General features: G+C 46.5%; 1 protein-coding gene across 2 annotated transcripts in view; it reads left to right on the plus strand.

The window, feature by feature from the left end:
• MYO19 (myosin XIX) overlaps nt 1–16,909 on the plus strand; it is a 343,753-nt gene that overhangs the window by 201,360 nt on the left and 125,484 nt on the right. For both annotated transcript variants that reach the window (XR_010786633.1, XM_066578554.1), the window contains exons 13-14: nt 8,721–8,842; nt 10,206–10,319. Coding sequence is in view for 1 of the 2 variants with exons in the window: in XM_066578554.1 (XP_066434651.1) it covers nt 8,721–8,842; nt 10,206–10,319 (236 nt within the window). In the remaining variant the exon portion in view is untranslated. The remainder of the gene's footprint in view (nt 1–8,720; nt 8,843–10,205; nt 10,320–16,909) is intronic.

The following is a 16,909-nucleotide window of genomic DNA, read 5'->3' on the forward strand; positions in this document are numbered from 1 at the left end:
CTATGCACATGGGCAAGAGGAACGGATGTCACAAATATTCACTTAATGGGGTACCGCTGGGGAAAAGTGATATGGAAAAGGATCTAGGGGTATTAGTGGATAATAGACTAAACTGGAGTAACCAATGCCAGTCAGCTGCTGCAAAGGCAAATAAAGTTTTGGGGTGCATTAAAAGAGGTATAGGGGCGAAGGACGAGAACATCATCCTTCCATTATATAAGGCACTTGTCAGGCCTCACATGGAATACTGCGTACAATTCTGGACACCGGTGCTCAGGAAAGATGTCACAGTGCTTGAAGGGGTTCAAAGAAGGGCAACTAAACTAATACATGGAATGACGGGACTGGAATACCCACAGAGGCTATCCAAATTGGGACTATTTACTCTAGAAAAAAGAAGGTTAAGAGGCGACCAAATAACCATGTATAAGTACATGAGGGGACAACACATGGATCTCTCCCGCGATCTGTTTACACCCAGGACCACGACGGTAACAAGAGGACATCCGCTACGATTAGAGGAAAGTAGGTTTCATCACCAACATAGAAAGGGGTTCTTTACTGTAAGAGCAGTTAGACTGTGGAACTCTCTACCGGAGGAAGTGGTGATGGCAAAATCGATAGAGGAGTTTAAAAGGGGACTTGATGTCTTTCTGGAGAAGAAGTATATTACAGGATATAAATATTAGGTTAAGGGTCAATCCTGGTATACAGGCAGGTAGGAACTATTAGGGGTTGATCCAGGGAACAGTCTGATTGCCATTAGGGAGTCGGGAAGGAATTTTTCCCCCAAAAGGGCTAATTGGCTTCTGGCCCTGGGGTTTTTTGCCTTCCTCTGGATCAACACAGTAGGATAGACAGGCTGGACTAGATGGACAATGTCTTCATTCGGCCTTACATACTATGTTACTATGTTACTATGTTACCTGGATAGCACCTTGTAGTGGGTTTGTAGAATGTTAGCAGATAGGGTGGCTTTATTAGCCCATTCGAATGCTTTCGTCCATTGTAGGGTGGTTATTTTCTTTTTTAGGTCAAATTCCCAATTTAGTAGGTGTATCCTCTTTGGGTTGTTTTTGTTACCTGAAATGAGGTTATAAAAAACTCTAGTGTGGGAATCATGTGCATTTTTGCATATAAAACGTAGTTGTTCTAATTCCCTTGGGGGAGAGAAGTTAGTTAGGTTGGAGTTATTTAATAGGGAGTAGATTTTTATGTAAGGGAAGGCTTCAGAGTCAAGCAACTTAAATTTGTTTTGTATTTCTCGAAATGAGAGAAGCCTTCCTTTGTCAGTTAAATCAGACAATTTCTTTATCCCAGAGTTGCTCCAACTTTTAAGGTTGAGATCTCGTATAAAGTAATTGAGAATCTCCAAAGGGAGATCTATTGGAGGACCTCTCGGGCCCGATTTGAGTTTGTGCGTTAGTTGACTCCAGCATCGAAGAGTAACCTGCATTAGGGGGGTTGTATCTTGAAATTGTAACAGAGAAGTGATTTCTGGGTTTAATGCTCCTATAATTGAGGCATTGACTAAGGACCCCAGAGATCTGTTTTTGTTTTGTAAAAACTATATCAGAAAGGCATTCAATCTAACCAAATAGTCTTTTTGGACAAAAGAGACACAACAGCGTCCTATTAGAAGTCTGGGACCTAAGTAAACGACTCGGACAAGGTGTCCAGCTTTTCTTGGGATTTTTCCCAATATGTCCAGAGGGGACCAGAGTTGAACGATAAGGGACTAACGTGAAACGAGATATAGCAAGCGTTCGTTCAGGTGTCTGCGTTGCTAGAGGGTTCTTTGGACTTTTTCCCCCTAAGAGACTTAAGGCTACCGGCCTGCTGCCAAGACTCCGGAGAAGATAACTTCGGGAGTTTAGGGAACTCCGGGAGAGGGAGCCAGCAGGGCAGGTCTATAGGATCAAGCTCCAAGTGCTCCCAGCACCTGTGAAGGTCGTCCGGGGAACGGATCGCAATCCTGCGGCCCTTGTGTGTGATGCCTAAACCAAAGGGAAAAAGCCACGGGTATCTTATGTCTCTTGCCCTGAGGGCTTCTAGGAGAGGGCGTAGGAGGCGACGTTTCATCAGCGTTGAGGGGGCCAAATCTTGAAAGACTTGCAGGGGGAGTCCCCGTATTTAAGGTCTTGATGTGATCTTGCAGCTTTTAGGATGGCGGAGGTGTCTTGAAAAGACAGGAGTTTGCAGATGATGTCTCGGGGAGGTTCAGCGGGGGAGGTCTGAGCGCCCTGTGTATGCGCTCAATTGTTATGGAGGCAGCTCTGTCTGAGCCCAGCAGAAGTTCGAAAATTTCGGCGGCTACTTTAAAGAGGGATTCAGGAGCCCATGTTTCTGGGAGGCCCTTCAGGCGAATATTGCAGCGCTGATTCCGATTCTCGAGATCTTCTTGCATGATGAGGGCTCTATTGATGTGCTCATGTTGTTCTTTTAACACTTGTGCCATGGCCAGTGCGTGGGAGGTGACCCCGGCTGAGGAGGATTCTAATTCCTCTATTCTGCGCCCCATCTGTTTGATGTCATCTTTAATTTCGGCTAAATCAGCCATTTTATCAGGTTGGAGGGCAGAGATTATAAGTTCTTTCATGACCCCTTTGGAGATATTTTCCCTGTCCTCTTCATCCGAAGAGAGTTCTCCCTCCCCCTCCTTACTGTGTGCTGCAGCCGGCGCCATCTTGGAGACAGGTTGCGGGGAGCGAGCGGCCCATTTTTTCAAATACTGCTGCACTCCCGACTGTTTTTTCTGAGAACGGGGGGTGCTCAGCTGGTCGGTGCTTCTGTCTTTGCTGCCTTTCTTCATGTCCGCGGGTGTGAGAGGTGATGACAGGCCTCCGTGAGCGCCGTACTGCGGGAGCTCAGGTCTCAAGCGGCCATCTCGCTCGGTAGTCAGGCTCTGCCCCCCCCAATACCTTCTTTTACCAAAATATTTAAATGTATCTAGTAATTTACTTAATGGTGAACATCTCCCTAAACCAGCTTTGATGGCCCTTATCTTGCCATTCCCAAAGGAGAGTAAAAATAATAAAGTCTGTAGTAGCTACAGCCCAATCTCTTTACTTAACACAGATATGAAGAGGTGGACTAAACTGCTGGCAAACAGAATCCAGCATATCTTACCTAAATTAGTTGGTCCTGAACAAGTAGGTTTGCTCAGGACCAATTAATCACAACACCTCGAGAACCATAAACTAAATACATCATGCAAACCATTGTAAGATACCTCTAGCCCTAATTGGCATTGATGCAGAAAAGGCTCTTGATAGTCCATTGGGCATATATGCATGCTTAATTAACCCCTTAACGCTACAGGATGTAAGTTTATGTCCTCGGGGTACTTAATGCAACAAGATGTAAACTTAAAGGGGTTGTCTCGAGGAAGCAGTGAATTTTTTTTTTGGCCCAGTCCCCCTAATTAAGCATACATTACTAAGCCCCCCTGTAAATGACTTTTCTAGCTGGTTTGTACTTACAGTTACAGCGTTTCAGCAAAATTTTCCCAAGATGGCCGCCGGCTCTTTTCCCGTCGCTTGCTGTAGCCCGACGTGCGCGCTCCCGAGACGCTACCAGCTGTGTCTCCCTGACAACCAGACGCCCCGCAGCCGCCGACCGGACCCCGGGATTGAACGAGGCCGACCACGGCACACAGTCACCCACCGCCAGGCAGCAGGTAACCGGCGCTAGACCCCCGGCCCAGCGGCAGCCCCCCCCCCCCGGCCCAGCGGCAGCCCCCCCCCCCCCCAGCCCAGCGGCAGCCCCCCCCCCCGGCCCAGCGGCAGGCCCCCCCCCGCCCAGCGGCAGGCCCCCCCCCCCCGCCCACCGGCAGGCCCCCCCCCCCCCGGCCCAGCGGCAGGCCCCCCCCCCCACCGGCAGCCCCCCCCACCCAGCGGCAGCCCCCCCGGCCCATCACTTACCTGGGCGGCAGGACGGCGGGACAGTTGGGCGGCTTCTCGGGGCGGCTGGGCGGCTTCTCGGGACAGCTGGGCGGCCCAAGTTTCTGCACCTTCCTCTAAGAGAGGATGGTACAGAATGGCTGCTCCAGCGCGCTCCCGAGAAGTGACAGCTCGTCTGCGCATGCGCAGAAGAGCTGTAGCGGCTAGCCGGCTGAAGCGGCTCGTGCTGAGAGCAGAAGACCGGACTGTGCAAGCGCGTCTAAAAAAGCAAGCCGCCAGCGAATTTAGACGGAACCATGGAGACGAGGACGCTAGCAACGGAGCAGGTAAGTGAATAACTTCTGTATGGCTCATATTTAATGCACGATGTATATTACAAAGTGCATTAATATGGCCATACAGAAGTGTATAACCCCACTTGATTTCGCGAGACAACCCCTTTAAGTAGTGTAGATGGCACGAAATCAGAAGCTGGGCTAGCGCCATCTTGCAGCGGGAGCCAGGTGTTACTGATAGCCGGCCTCCAACTGCAATAGCTGGGATAGATAAGAACGGTGATCCCTGCTGTTAACATGCTGCGATGGGTTACCATGGCAACAGGATGCCAGATACTGTGCAAAAATCTAAAACAAATTCTAATAATGTTAGTATCATCGTAATCATACTGACCCACAGAAAAAATTGTAACATGTCATTTATGCTGCACGATTAATGATGTAAAAAAAAACAAAAAACAATGACAGAATTGTTTTTTTCTCTCCCTGCTCTCAAAACAAATTATTAAAAGTTTTACAAAAATTATGTGCACCCAAAAATGGCACCTATAAAGACTACAGTTCACCATACAAAAAACAAGCACTCATACAGCCATGTTGATGGAAAAATAAAAAAGTTAGGGCTTTTGAAAAGTGTATTTATGTGGTACAATAAATAGTACCATTGAAAAATACAACTCGTCCCGCAAAAATCAAGCCCTCATACAGCGATGTCGATGGATAAGTAAAGGAGTTACGATTTTTTTAAAAGGGAGGAGGAAAAAACGAAAATGGAAAAAAGCTCTGTCACTAAGTGGTTAAAACCCACCAGACCAATTTCAGCACTGGCACCTTTAAGCTTCCTCCCTATCTACTTACCTCTCAGGCATTCTTGATTAGCGGAAAGGCTGGCTCCATGTCAGTTGTTGATTTCTTTAAAAATAGGGTAGATTCTTTCTCTTTACCACCTATACACGCAAGATTCCCATATAACTTTTTCTTCACCTTTACTTTCCAGAGTCTATGCAAACAATTTTTAACTAAATTAAGTACTATTCACAAACCTTCTTGTTTAGAAACATACTTATTACTGCCTTCCCTGCCTTCGGAACTGATCTCTAAATTATATGAAGGTCTCTTACATCTGGCCTCCCCTCTTAAACCAAATTTCATTTTGGCTTGGGAGAGAGAACTGTCTTTCTCAAAAGAGATTGGTAGGAGGAGTTGGCCTGGTAAACTGACAACATGCCAAATTCAAACAAATATGAGGCCCTTGGCTGACCTTCAAACAAACTAATTATCTTATCTCAAATGATTATACTCTGCAAAATTATATTTTACCCAGAATCCAATGTAACATGGTATATGCTCTACATCTTTTATTCTAAATAAAAATTAGTTAAAATTCTGAGTGGGGTAAAGTGGGAAAAAATGCAATTGTGCAATTTTTACTTTTCTGGGGGTCTTGTGTTTGCTGCATTCATGACGTGGTAAAAATGACATATTAACTTTATTTTGTGGGCCAATACAGTTACAGTGACACCAGTTTTTATGTAGTTTTTATTATGTTTTACTACTTTTAAAAATATAAAACTTTTAATTTAAAAAAAATTTGCTTTTTTTCACCACATTCTGACCCTGAGAACTGTTTTTTTCATGTACTGACCTTGTGGGATACCTGCTTTAAATAACAAGGGATGATTACTATGCCAACAGAGGAGGTCATTGGTGAATGTCAATTTACAGAACACAGTTTTCTCGGGTGTCTCTGATGCCGATCTAGTGTTCTGCAGGTCATAGAACAATAAACATTCTCTTTCTCAAAGGTATAATAGAGTCTGTCAGGGCTTCAGGAACAATTACTAGTTTTTCATAGAATTATGGTTTCAAGTTCAAATGTTTTTAAGTTAAAGTAGTCATTTTGGAGACTTAGGCCTCATGTCCACGGGGAAAATCGGGCCCGCTACGGATTCTACATGTAGAATCTGCAGCGGGTCCCTCCTGCCCCGCGGACATGAGCGCTGAAAATACAAATAAATGAGAATAAACTCACCTCCCATCCGCTCCGTTTCTTCTCTTCGCGGCGGCGTCATCTTCTCTCGTCGCGGCCGGATCTTCATTCTTCGGCTCGGCGGATGTGCATGATGACGTCGGTGACGTGCCGCGCGCATGCGCCGGGCCGAAGCAAAATGATCCGGCCGCGTCGGAAAGAAGATGGCGCGGCGCCGAAGAGAAGAACCGGAGCGTGTAAGTAAAATATGATTTTTGTGTCCCGCGGATCCGGACGGCTTCCATAGGCTTCAATAGAAGCCCGCGGGAGCCGTCCCCGCGGGAGACCCGCATGAAAATGGAGCATGGTCCAGATTTTTTCATGCTCCATTTTTTTTAAAATCACTTTTATTGACGATCCGCGGGTATTTATCTACCCGCGCGTGGTCAATGCATCCCTATGGGGTGCGGATCCGCGGGCGGGAGAAGAGTTAAAATCCGCTGCGGATTTTAATTCTTATTTTCCCCGTGGACATGAGCCCTAAGGCCTCGTTCACGCGAGTGTTTTGCACGCGCGTATGTGCGTGCAAATCAGCGCACCTATTAGAACCATTGTTTCCCAATGGTTTGTTCATATGTCCGTCCTTTGCAGGTGTGTAAATTTGCGCACCTGCAAAAGATAAGACATCCGTGCTGCGCATAAATATTCCCTACAGTGGTCCCCTCATCACAGAACACTGTGACGGCACTGTCACAGTGTTTAGTGATGAGGGGACTCTTTGCAGGGATGAAGGAACCCCCTGCCACAGCTGTCACAGCTATGACAGAGGATCGTGATCTCCCATAACATACTAACTTCTCCAACGCTGTCAGAGCTTGGCACGTCTAGCAGCTTGGCTTTCCTGTACTGGACTGAATCTCTTTCAGCAGCAGGGATTTAAAATCCCAGCCTCCTGAAAGGGCTTCAGAGCAGTCCCGAGGACCAAGCGGCCAGACGCGCCAGTGGCAAAGAGGTGAGCGTATGTTTTTTTTTTTACACAAGCTAGGGTTGATTTTCAGGGAAGGGCTTATATTTCAAGCCCTTCCCCGAAAATCACTGCAGATGGTGCCGGTAGCAGCGCCAGTGCCATTGAAAGCAATAGGTATGGAGCTTCATTCACGCGTTTTTTTGCACACTCGTGCAGCGCTGTTTTTATCGTTCAAAAAGTTTTTATTAGGACAATACTTATTACATACAAATAATATATCTGGCTGCATCGCAGCGGACACCAGATTATTCAAAACATGACATTCCATATCAACTATTCTCTTCTATACTTTATTATCTCTGGAGTCCTGCTGCCAATATTTTGTTGCCCTAGAGTATTCCTAAACTAAACCTATTAGTCTAACCAGAGAATTAACACTAAGACTTGGGAAAAGGAAAGAGATCTAGAAACTTAAAGAATTTAACCCCTTAAGGACCAGACACTTTTTAGGGATTTTACCCATGTGGCGGTTTTACTGCTCCATTTTTTTTTCCTTTAGCTACCAAAATTATTTTTGCTGTGGTTTTTTTTCCGTGATATATAGGACTCTTTTTTTAATATCTTTTTCACTGCCTTTTTTCCCGTTTTTTTAGTTTTATTGGGGGTAAAATGCTAAAAAAAATGATTTTTTTTAACATTTTATAGTTTTTTTAAAAATTATTTTTGTATTTACACTAAAATAAAGTATAGAAATGGGTTCCTCTATTTATTTCGGACGTTTTGATATATAGTATGTATGGTTTTGGTTTACAGGGCGCATACGGCAACGGTTTTTGTTGGCGTCTGCTTTGTGGTGTTCTCTTTCTTATGTATGTATTGTTTTATTCTGTTATTTTGTCTTACTGATGTATGTAATTATGTTTTTTACTATCTATGTCCCCCATGACGTCATATAAGACCTCTGGGGGACATTCACTTTTTTTTTTTTTTACTTTATTCGACACTTTCCCACTATAGTTGGGGCGTCCATAGGAGCCCTAATTATAGGGGAAAGCAACCCCTGCGGTGACATTAGTCACCTGCAGAGCTGCCAGGGTCTATGTCTGACCTTCCAGCTCTGCATAGCAGGGAATCCCGGGAGGTCACATGACCCCCCGAGGCTCCCGTACTGAAAGTACTTCTTACTTTCACTTTGCCCAGACAGTGCGCATTGAGCACTGTATATCGGGGAAGCAAAAGGCAAGAAGGGTTAAAAACCCCTCCTGCCTTCTGCTCCGGGGTATCAGCTGTCACTAACAGCTGATAACCCCTTCCTGCCTCTGACTGATTGCAGAGCAGGAGGCTTAGAGCACTACTGTATTTTTACTATCGGCGGTCCTCTAAGCCCAGGACCAGCCGCCGTATATATACAGTGGCTGGTCCTAAATGGGTTAACTACAGGCAGCGCTGTTTTTTGTGCATATATGCACGTGTAAAACCAACAATTGTGCAAATTAAAAACCTAAGGCCTCATTTACACAATTATGTAAAGTTGAGCGATTTGCAGATATGATCACTGAAGTGAAGTGCAGTAAAATAGCCTTTCAATATTTTTTTTTGTTCTCCAGGCTTGCTTGATGTATATGGATTTGAATCTTTTCCACAAAACAGTTTGGAACAGTTGTGCATTAACTACGCTAATGAGAAACTTCAACAGCATTTTGTATCACACTACATGAAAGCTCAACAGGTAAAAATGTGTATTACTGTAATACACTGCTAATAAAATGAAGCTACATCTTGGAGTTACAGGGGTTTTCGAGAGAAAATCACTCAGTACGTTGGCTGATCAGCAGATCGGAGGTCTGCTGTCATTGCCACAATCACCTGGGGTACGAAGATGCTGCTCCGACACATCTGTAGTGGCCAGCACTTGTAACTGCAGGCACAGCTCTATTTAAAATTCACATTAAAAGCTCATATGTAAGTTATTGAAAATTGGAATTAATCCTTTAATAGTTCTGTGGATTCACGGTTGGTCAAAAGATCGATATCAGAGTGTTATCGTTAACAAAGTGTAATCTGAACACAGATGAGTAACAAGTGGTAACCACGAGGGTCTGTCATGGGCCCATTTATATTTATTATGTTGGTAAGTGACATAGGAGAAGGTTTGAAAGCTGAGTTTTGTCTATTTCTTGATGACACAAAAGTGTGTAACAGGGTTGATATTCCTGGTGGGTATTGAACATGAAAAACTATTTTGCTTCAGCAGATAAATGGTCAAAACACTGGAAACTGTAGTTCAGTGCTTCCAAATGTAAAATAATGTACTTGGGGTAAAGGAATCCTTGGACTGAGTATCGGACTGGTTGTTCAGTGTTATTCAGAATCTCAGCAAAGAAAGATTTAGGGGTCTGATTTCTGACAGGCTCAAAATGAGTCCCCAGTGCAGATAGGCAGCAAAGAAAGCAAGTAGGTTGCTCGGTTACATAGCAAGAAGCAAAGAGAGAGATTGTGATCCAACTGTACAGAGCTCTGGTGAGACCACATCTGGAAAACCGTGTTCAGTTTTGGAGACTTCATCAACAGAAAGACATTGATAAAATAGAACAAGTCCAAAGATGTGCTGCAAAAATGGAGGAATGTCTCAAAAACACAACTTCTTAGGAAATACTTAAATACCTTAATCTCTATAGCCTGGAGGAAAGAAGGGAGCGGGGAGACATGATCGAAAACTTTAAACATGTTAGAGCTATAAATAAGATTCGGGAGGGAAGTGTTGTTACTAGGAAGCTAGAAAACTAGAACTAGGGGCACAATCCAAGATTGGTTGGGGGAAAATCAGAAGCAAAGTTAGGAATTATTTTTTCACTGAAAGAGTTGTAAATGCGTGGAACAAACGTCTAGCAGACATGGTTGCAAAATCAACAATAATTGAATTGAAGCTGCTGGGGATATGTATTAATGTATCCTACGAGAGAAATAAAAACAAAATCATTCAAGGACGACAATTTTGTATGTTTCTGCATGGTCCTTTATTTATAACATGATTTACTGAAGTAATTGTTATTTTGTGTCTGAAATTCATTGTATGTTTTGTCATGTTGAAGGAAGAATATATAACAGAAGGGCTTGAATGGTCTTTTATCAGTTACCAAGACAATAAGCACTGTGTGGAGCTAATCGAAGGAAGTCCAGTTAGTATTTTTTCATTGCTGAATGAGGTAAGTAATTGTAAAGAAAAACCCATATTTATATATGCTGCATCAAATTATTTTCTCCTTATTTACATGACTATAAGGTTTTCAGTGTTTCCCATAATAGTATAACAAAGATCTATTTTGAGACTGTGATGGACTATAATGGCCCTAGTAGTAATAGCGTCCCCTATATTAGCCCCAGTAGTAATAATGTTCACTGTTGCGACCGCAGTAGTAATAGGCTCCCCTATATTGGCCACAGTAGTACTAGTGACCCCTATATTGGCTCCAGTAGTAATAGTGTACCCTGTTGTGGCCACTGTAGTAATGGGCTCCCCTATATTGGCCACAGTAATAATAGGGACCCTTATATTGGCCCTAGTAGTAGTAATGTCCCCTGTTGCTGCCACAGTAGTAATATGCCCCCCTATATTGTCCACAGTAGTAATAGTGATCCTATATTGGCCCCAGTAGTAATAGGCTCCCCTATATTGACTCCCGTAGTAAGGTGAACAGACATCCCGATTTAAGTGGGACAGTCCTGTATCCCACCTTCCACCGTTTGTTCCGCTTTTGGGACGTCTGGTCATTATAGTGATTACCAGCTGGGGTGCTGCAGCTCCCCAGTTGGTAATCACTTTGCGGTGCCACGGCTGATTCACACACTGAGAGCAGTGTGCACATCTGGGGTCTTCCTCCCCTCCCCTGACAGTTCCGCGAGAGGAGAAGGGAGGAGGCGCTGCTGCAGCTGCACACACACTTCCTCCCACATGAGCGCCAAGAAGAGGAGAAGAATTACTGGAGACCAGGAAGATGGTAAGTATATCGGTTTCGTGGGGGAACTACCACTACTGTGGGGGTCACTTTTACTACTGGGGTCAATTATTAGCCCCAGTAGTAATAGTATTAGCACTTATCGCTACTGTGGGGGGACACTATTACTAATGAGGGCTACTGTGGGGGGGCACTATTACTACTGAGGGCCACTGTGGGGGTCACCATTACTACTGAGGGCCACTGTGGGGGTCACCATTACTACTGAGGACCACTGTGGGGGTCACCATTACTACTGAGGGCCACTGTGGGGAACGCTATTACTACTAAGGGCCACTATGGGGGTCACTGTTAGTACTGAGGGCCACTGTGGGAGTCACTATTAATACTGAGGACTACTGTGGGGGCCCCTATTACTACTGATGGCTACTGTGGGGGTCACTATTAATAGTGAAGGCTACTGTGGGGGACTATTACTACTGAGGCCACTTGTGCGGGTCACTAATACTACTGAGGGCAACTGTGGAGGACATTACTACTGAGAGCTACCGTGGGGGGGGTCACTAATACTACTTAGGGCCACTGTAGGGGCAACTATTACTACTGAGGGCCATTGTGGGGACAACTATTACTGCTGAAGTCCACTGTGGAGGTCACATTACTACTGAGGGCACTGTGGGGCTCACTATTACTACTGAGGGCCACTGTGGGGACACTATTACTATTAAGGGCCACTGTGGGGGTCACTATTACTATTGAAGGACACTGTGGGGGTCACTATTACTACTGAGAGTGACTGTTGGGGACACTTTTACTACTGAGGGCTACTGTGGGGGGGGGGGGGGGCACTATTACTACTGAGGGCCACTGTGGGGGTCACCATTACTACTGAGGGCCACTGTGGGGAACACTTTTACTACTAAGGGCCACTATGGGGGTCACTGTTAGTACTGAGGGCCACTGTGGGAGTCACTATTAATACTGAGGTCTACTGTGGGGGCCACTATTACTACTGATGGCTACTGTGGGTCTACTGTGGGGGCCACTATTACTACTGATGGCTACTGTGGGGGTCACTATTACTAGTGAAGGCTACTGTGGGGGACTATTACTACTGAGGCCACTTGTGGGGGTCACTAATACTACTAAGGGCCACTATGGGGGTCACTGTTAGCACTGAGGGCCACTGTGGGAGTCACTATTAATAATGAGCACTACTGTGGGGGCCACTATTACTACTGATGGCTACTGTGGGGGTCACTATTACTAGTGAAGGCTACTGTGGGGGACTATTACTACTGAGGCCACTTGTGCGGGTCACTAATACTACTGAGGGCAACTGTGGAGGACATTATACTGAGAGCTACCGTAGGGGGTCACTAATACTACTGAGGGCCACTGTAGGGGCAACTATTACTACTGAGGGCCATTGTGGGGACAACTATTCTGCTGAAGTCCACTGTGGAGGTCACCATTACTACTGAGGCCACTGTGGGGGTCACTATTACTACTAAGGGCCACTGTGGGGACACTATTACTATTAAGGGCCACTGTGGGGGTCACTATTACTACTGAAAGACACTGTGGGGGTCATTATTACTACTGAGGGTGACTGTTGGGGACACTTTTACTACTGAGGGCTACTGTGGGGGGGGAGCACTATTACTACTGAGGGCCACTGTGGGGGTCACCATTACTACTGAGGGCCACTGTGGGGAACGCTATTACTACTAAAGGCCACTATAGGGGTCACTGTTAGTACTGAGGGCCACTGTGGGGTTCACTATTAATACTGAGGTCTACTGTGGGGGCCACTATTGCTACTGATGGCTACTGTGGGTCTACTGTGGGGGCCACTATTACTACTGATGGCTACTGTGGGGGTCACTATTACTAGTGAAGGCTACTGTGGGGGACTATTACTACTGAGGCCACTTGTGGGGGTCACTAATACTACTGAGGGCCACTGTGGGGAACGCTATTACTACTAAGGACCACTATGGGGGTCACTGTTAGTACTGAGGGCCACTGTGGGAGTCACTATTAATAATGAGCACTACTGTGGGGGCCACTATTACTACTGATGGCTACTGTGGGGGTCACTATTACTAGTGAAGGCTACTGTGGGGGACTATTACTACTGAGGCCACTTGTGCGGGTCACTAATACTACTGAGGGCAACTGTGGAGGACATTATACTGAGAGCTACCGTGGGGGGTCACTAATACTACTGAGGGCCACTGTAGGGGCAACTATTACTACTGAGGGCCATTGTGGGGACAACTATTACTGCTGAAGTCCACTGTGGAGGTCACCATTACTACTGAGGCCACTGTGGGGGTCACTATTACTACTGAGGGCCACTGTGGGGACACTATTACTATTAAGGGCCACTGTGGGGGTCACTATTACTACTGAAGGACACTGTGGGGGTCATTATTACTACTGAGCGTGACTGTTGGGGACACTTTTACTACTGAGGGCTACTGTGGGGGGGGCACTATTACTACTGAGGGCCACTGTGGGGGTCACCATTACTGCTGAGGGCCACTGTGGGGGTCACCATTACTGCTGAGGGCCACTGTGGGGGTCACCATTACTACTGAGGGCCACTGTGGGAGTCACTATTAATACTGAGGACTACTGTGGGGGCCACTATTACTACTGATGGCTACTGTGGGGGTCACTATTACTAGTGAAGGCTACTGTGGGGGACTATTACTACTGAGGCCACTTGTGGGGGTCACTAATACTACTGAGGGCCACTGTGGGGAATGCTATTACTACTAAGGGCCACTATGGGGGTCACTGTTAGTACTGAGGGCCACTGTGGGAGTCACTATTAATACTGAGGACTACTGTGGGGGCCACTATTACTACTGATGGCTACTGTGGGGGTCACTATTACTAGTGAAGGCTACTGTGGGGGACTATTACTACTGAGGCCACTTGTGGGGGTCACTAATACTACTGAGGGCCATTGTGGGGAACGCTATTACTACTAAGGGCCACTATGGGGGTCACTAATACTACTGAGGGCAACTGTGGAGGACATTACTACTGAGAGCTACCGTGGGGGGTCACTAATACTACTGAGGGCCACTGTAGGGGCAACTGTTACTACTGAGGGCCATTGTGGGGACAGCTATTACTGCTGAAGTCCACTGTGGAGGTCACCATTACTACTGAGGGCCACTGTGGGGGTCACTATTACTACTGAGGGCCACTGTGGGGACACTATTACTATTAAGGGCCACTGTGGGGGTCACTATTACTACTGAAGGACACTGTGGGGGTCACTATTACTACTGAAGGACACTGTGGGGGTCACTATTACTACTGAGGGCGACTGTTGAGGACACTTTTACTACTGAGGGCCACTGGGGGGGACACTGTTACTACTAAGCGCCACTCTGAGGGACACTGTTACTACTAAGCGCCACTGTGAGGGACACCGTTACTAATGAGGGCCACAGTGGAGGACTATATTACTACTGAGGGCCACAGTGGAGGACACTATTACTACTGAGGGCCACAGTGGAGGACACTATTACTACTGAGGGCCACAGTGGAGGACACTATTACAACTGATGCCCACTGTGGGGGTAACTATTACTACTGTGGGCCACTGTGGGGAACACTGTTACTACTGAGGGCCACTGTGAGGGACACTGTTACTACTGAGGGCCACAGTGCAGGACACTATTACTACTGAGGGCCACAGTGGGGGTCACTATTACTACTGAGGACAACTGTTGGGGTCACTATGACTACTGAAGGCCACTGTGGGGCTCACTATTAATACTGAGGGCCACTGTCGGGGGCACTATTACTACTGAAGGACACTGTGGGGGTCACTATTACTACTGAGGGTGACTGTTGAGGACACTTTTACTACTGAGGGCCACTGGGAGGGACACTGTTACTACTAAGCGCCACTCTGAGGGACACTGTTACTACTAAGCGCCACTGTGAGGGACACCGTTACTAATGAGGTCCACAGTGGAGGACTATATTACTACTGAGGGCCACAGTGGAGGACACTATTACTACTGAGGGCCACAGTGGAGGACACTATTACTACTGAGGGCCACAGTGGAGGACACTATTACAACTGATGCCCACTGTGGGGGTAACTATTACTACTGTGGGCCACTGTGGGGAACACTGTTACTACTGAGGGCCACTGTGAGGGACACTGTTACTACTGAGGGCCACAGTGCAGGACACTATTACTACTGAGGGCCACAGTGGGGGTCACTATTACTACTGAGGACAACTGTTGGGGTCACTATGACTACTGAAGGCCACTGTGGGGCTCACTATTAATACTGAGGGCCACTGTCGGGGGCACTATAATTAATGAGGGCCACTGTGGGCGGCACTATTACTACTGAGGGCCACTGTGGGGGGCACTATTGCTACTGAGGGCCACTGTGGGGAACACTATTACTACTAAGGGTCACTATCAGGGACACTATTACTACTGAGGGCCACTGTGGGGAACACTATTACTACTGAAGGACACTGTGGGGGTCATTATTACTACTGAGGGTGACTGTTGGGGACACTTTTACTACTGAGGGCTACTGTGGGGGGGGGGGGGCACTATTACTACTGAGGGCCACTGTCAGGGAGACTATTACTACTGAGGGCCACTGTGGGGGGGGGGGGTCACATTTACTTCTGGGGCCACTGTGGGGGACACTATTACTACTGAGGCCACTCTGTATGTGGCAGCAGAAATCAAGCTGACTTATGGTATGTTTACACATGGCTTTCTCCTTTAACCCCATCTCGCTCCAGGAAGTACATTTACGTCCTGGAGTATTGGGGTATGTATGCAGAGCGGCCGCGCGGCGACCTCTCTGCATACAGCGCGGGCGTCAGCTGTTTATTACAGCTGACATCCGTTCGGCCGATCTCGGCTATTAACCCTTTAAATGCCGCTGTCAATTATCGTTCGGGGGTCCCATACGGCCCCCCGCGGTGGGATCGGGGGAGCCGTGCAGGTGTCATGGCTGCCGGGGGCCTTCTGAAAGGCCCCAGGGCTGCCTTGAGAGACTGCCTATCAAGCCATTCCCGTGGGGTGGCTTGATAGGCTGCCTGTCAGAATGCAGTATGACGTAATGCTATAGCATTACGTCATAATACAGGAGCGATCATAGTAACATAGTTCGTAAGGATGAATGAAGACAATGTCCATCTAGTCCAGCCTGTTTAGCCTCCTGTTATGTTGATCCAGAGGAAGGCAAAAAAAAACCAAGAGCAGAAGCCAATTAGCCCTTTTGGGAAAAAAATTCCTTCCCGACTCCCTAATGACAATCAGACTGTTCCCTGGATCAACCCCTAATAGTTCCTACCTGCCTGTATACCCGGATTAACAAATAACCTTAGATTAATAGCCTATAATATCTTTCCTCTCTAGAAAGACATCAAGTCCCCTTTTAAACTCCTCTATGGATTTTGCCATCATTACGTCCTCAGGCAGAGAGCTCCACAGTCTAACTGCTCTAACAGTAAAGAACCCTTTTCTATGTTTGTGATGAAACCTGCATTCTACTAATCGTAGCGGATGCCCTCTTGTTACTGTCGTAGTCCTGGGTATAAACAGATCCTTGGAGAGATCCTTGTATTGTCCCCTCATGTACTCATACATGGTTATTTGGTCGCCCCTTAACCTTCTTTTTTCTAGAGTAAATAGTCCCAATTTTGATAGCCTCTCTGGGTATTCTAGTCCCGTCATTCCATGTACTAGCTTAGTCGCTCTTCTTTGAACCCCCTCCAATACCGTAACATCTTTCCTGAGCACCGGTGACCAGAACTGTACACAGTATTCC

Source organism: Eleutherodactylus coqui, chromosome 1 (assembly GCF_035609145.1).
Source record: "Eleutherodactylus coqui strain aEleCoq1 chromosome 1, aEleCoq1.hap1, whole genome shotgun sequence".
NCBI classification, from domain to species: Eukaryota; Metazoa; Chordata; class Amphibia; order Anura; family Eleutherodactylidae; genus Eleutherodactylus; species Eleutherodactylus coqui.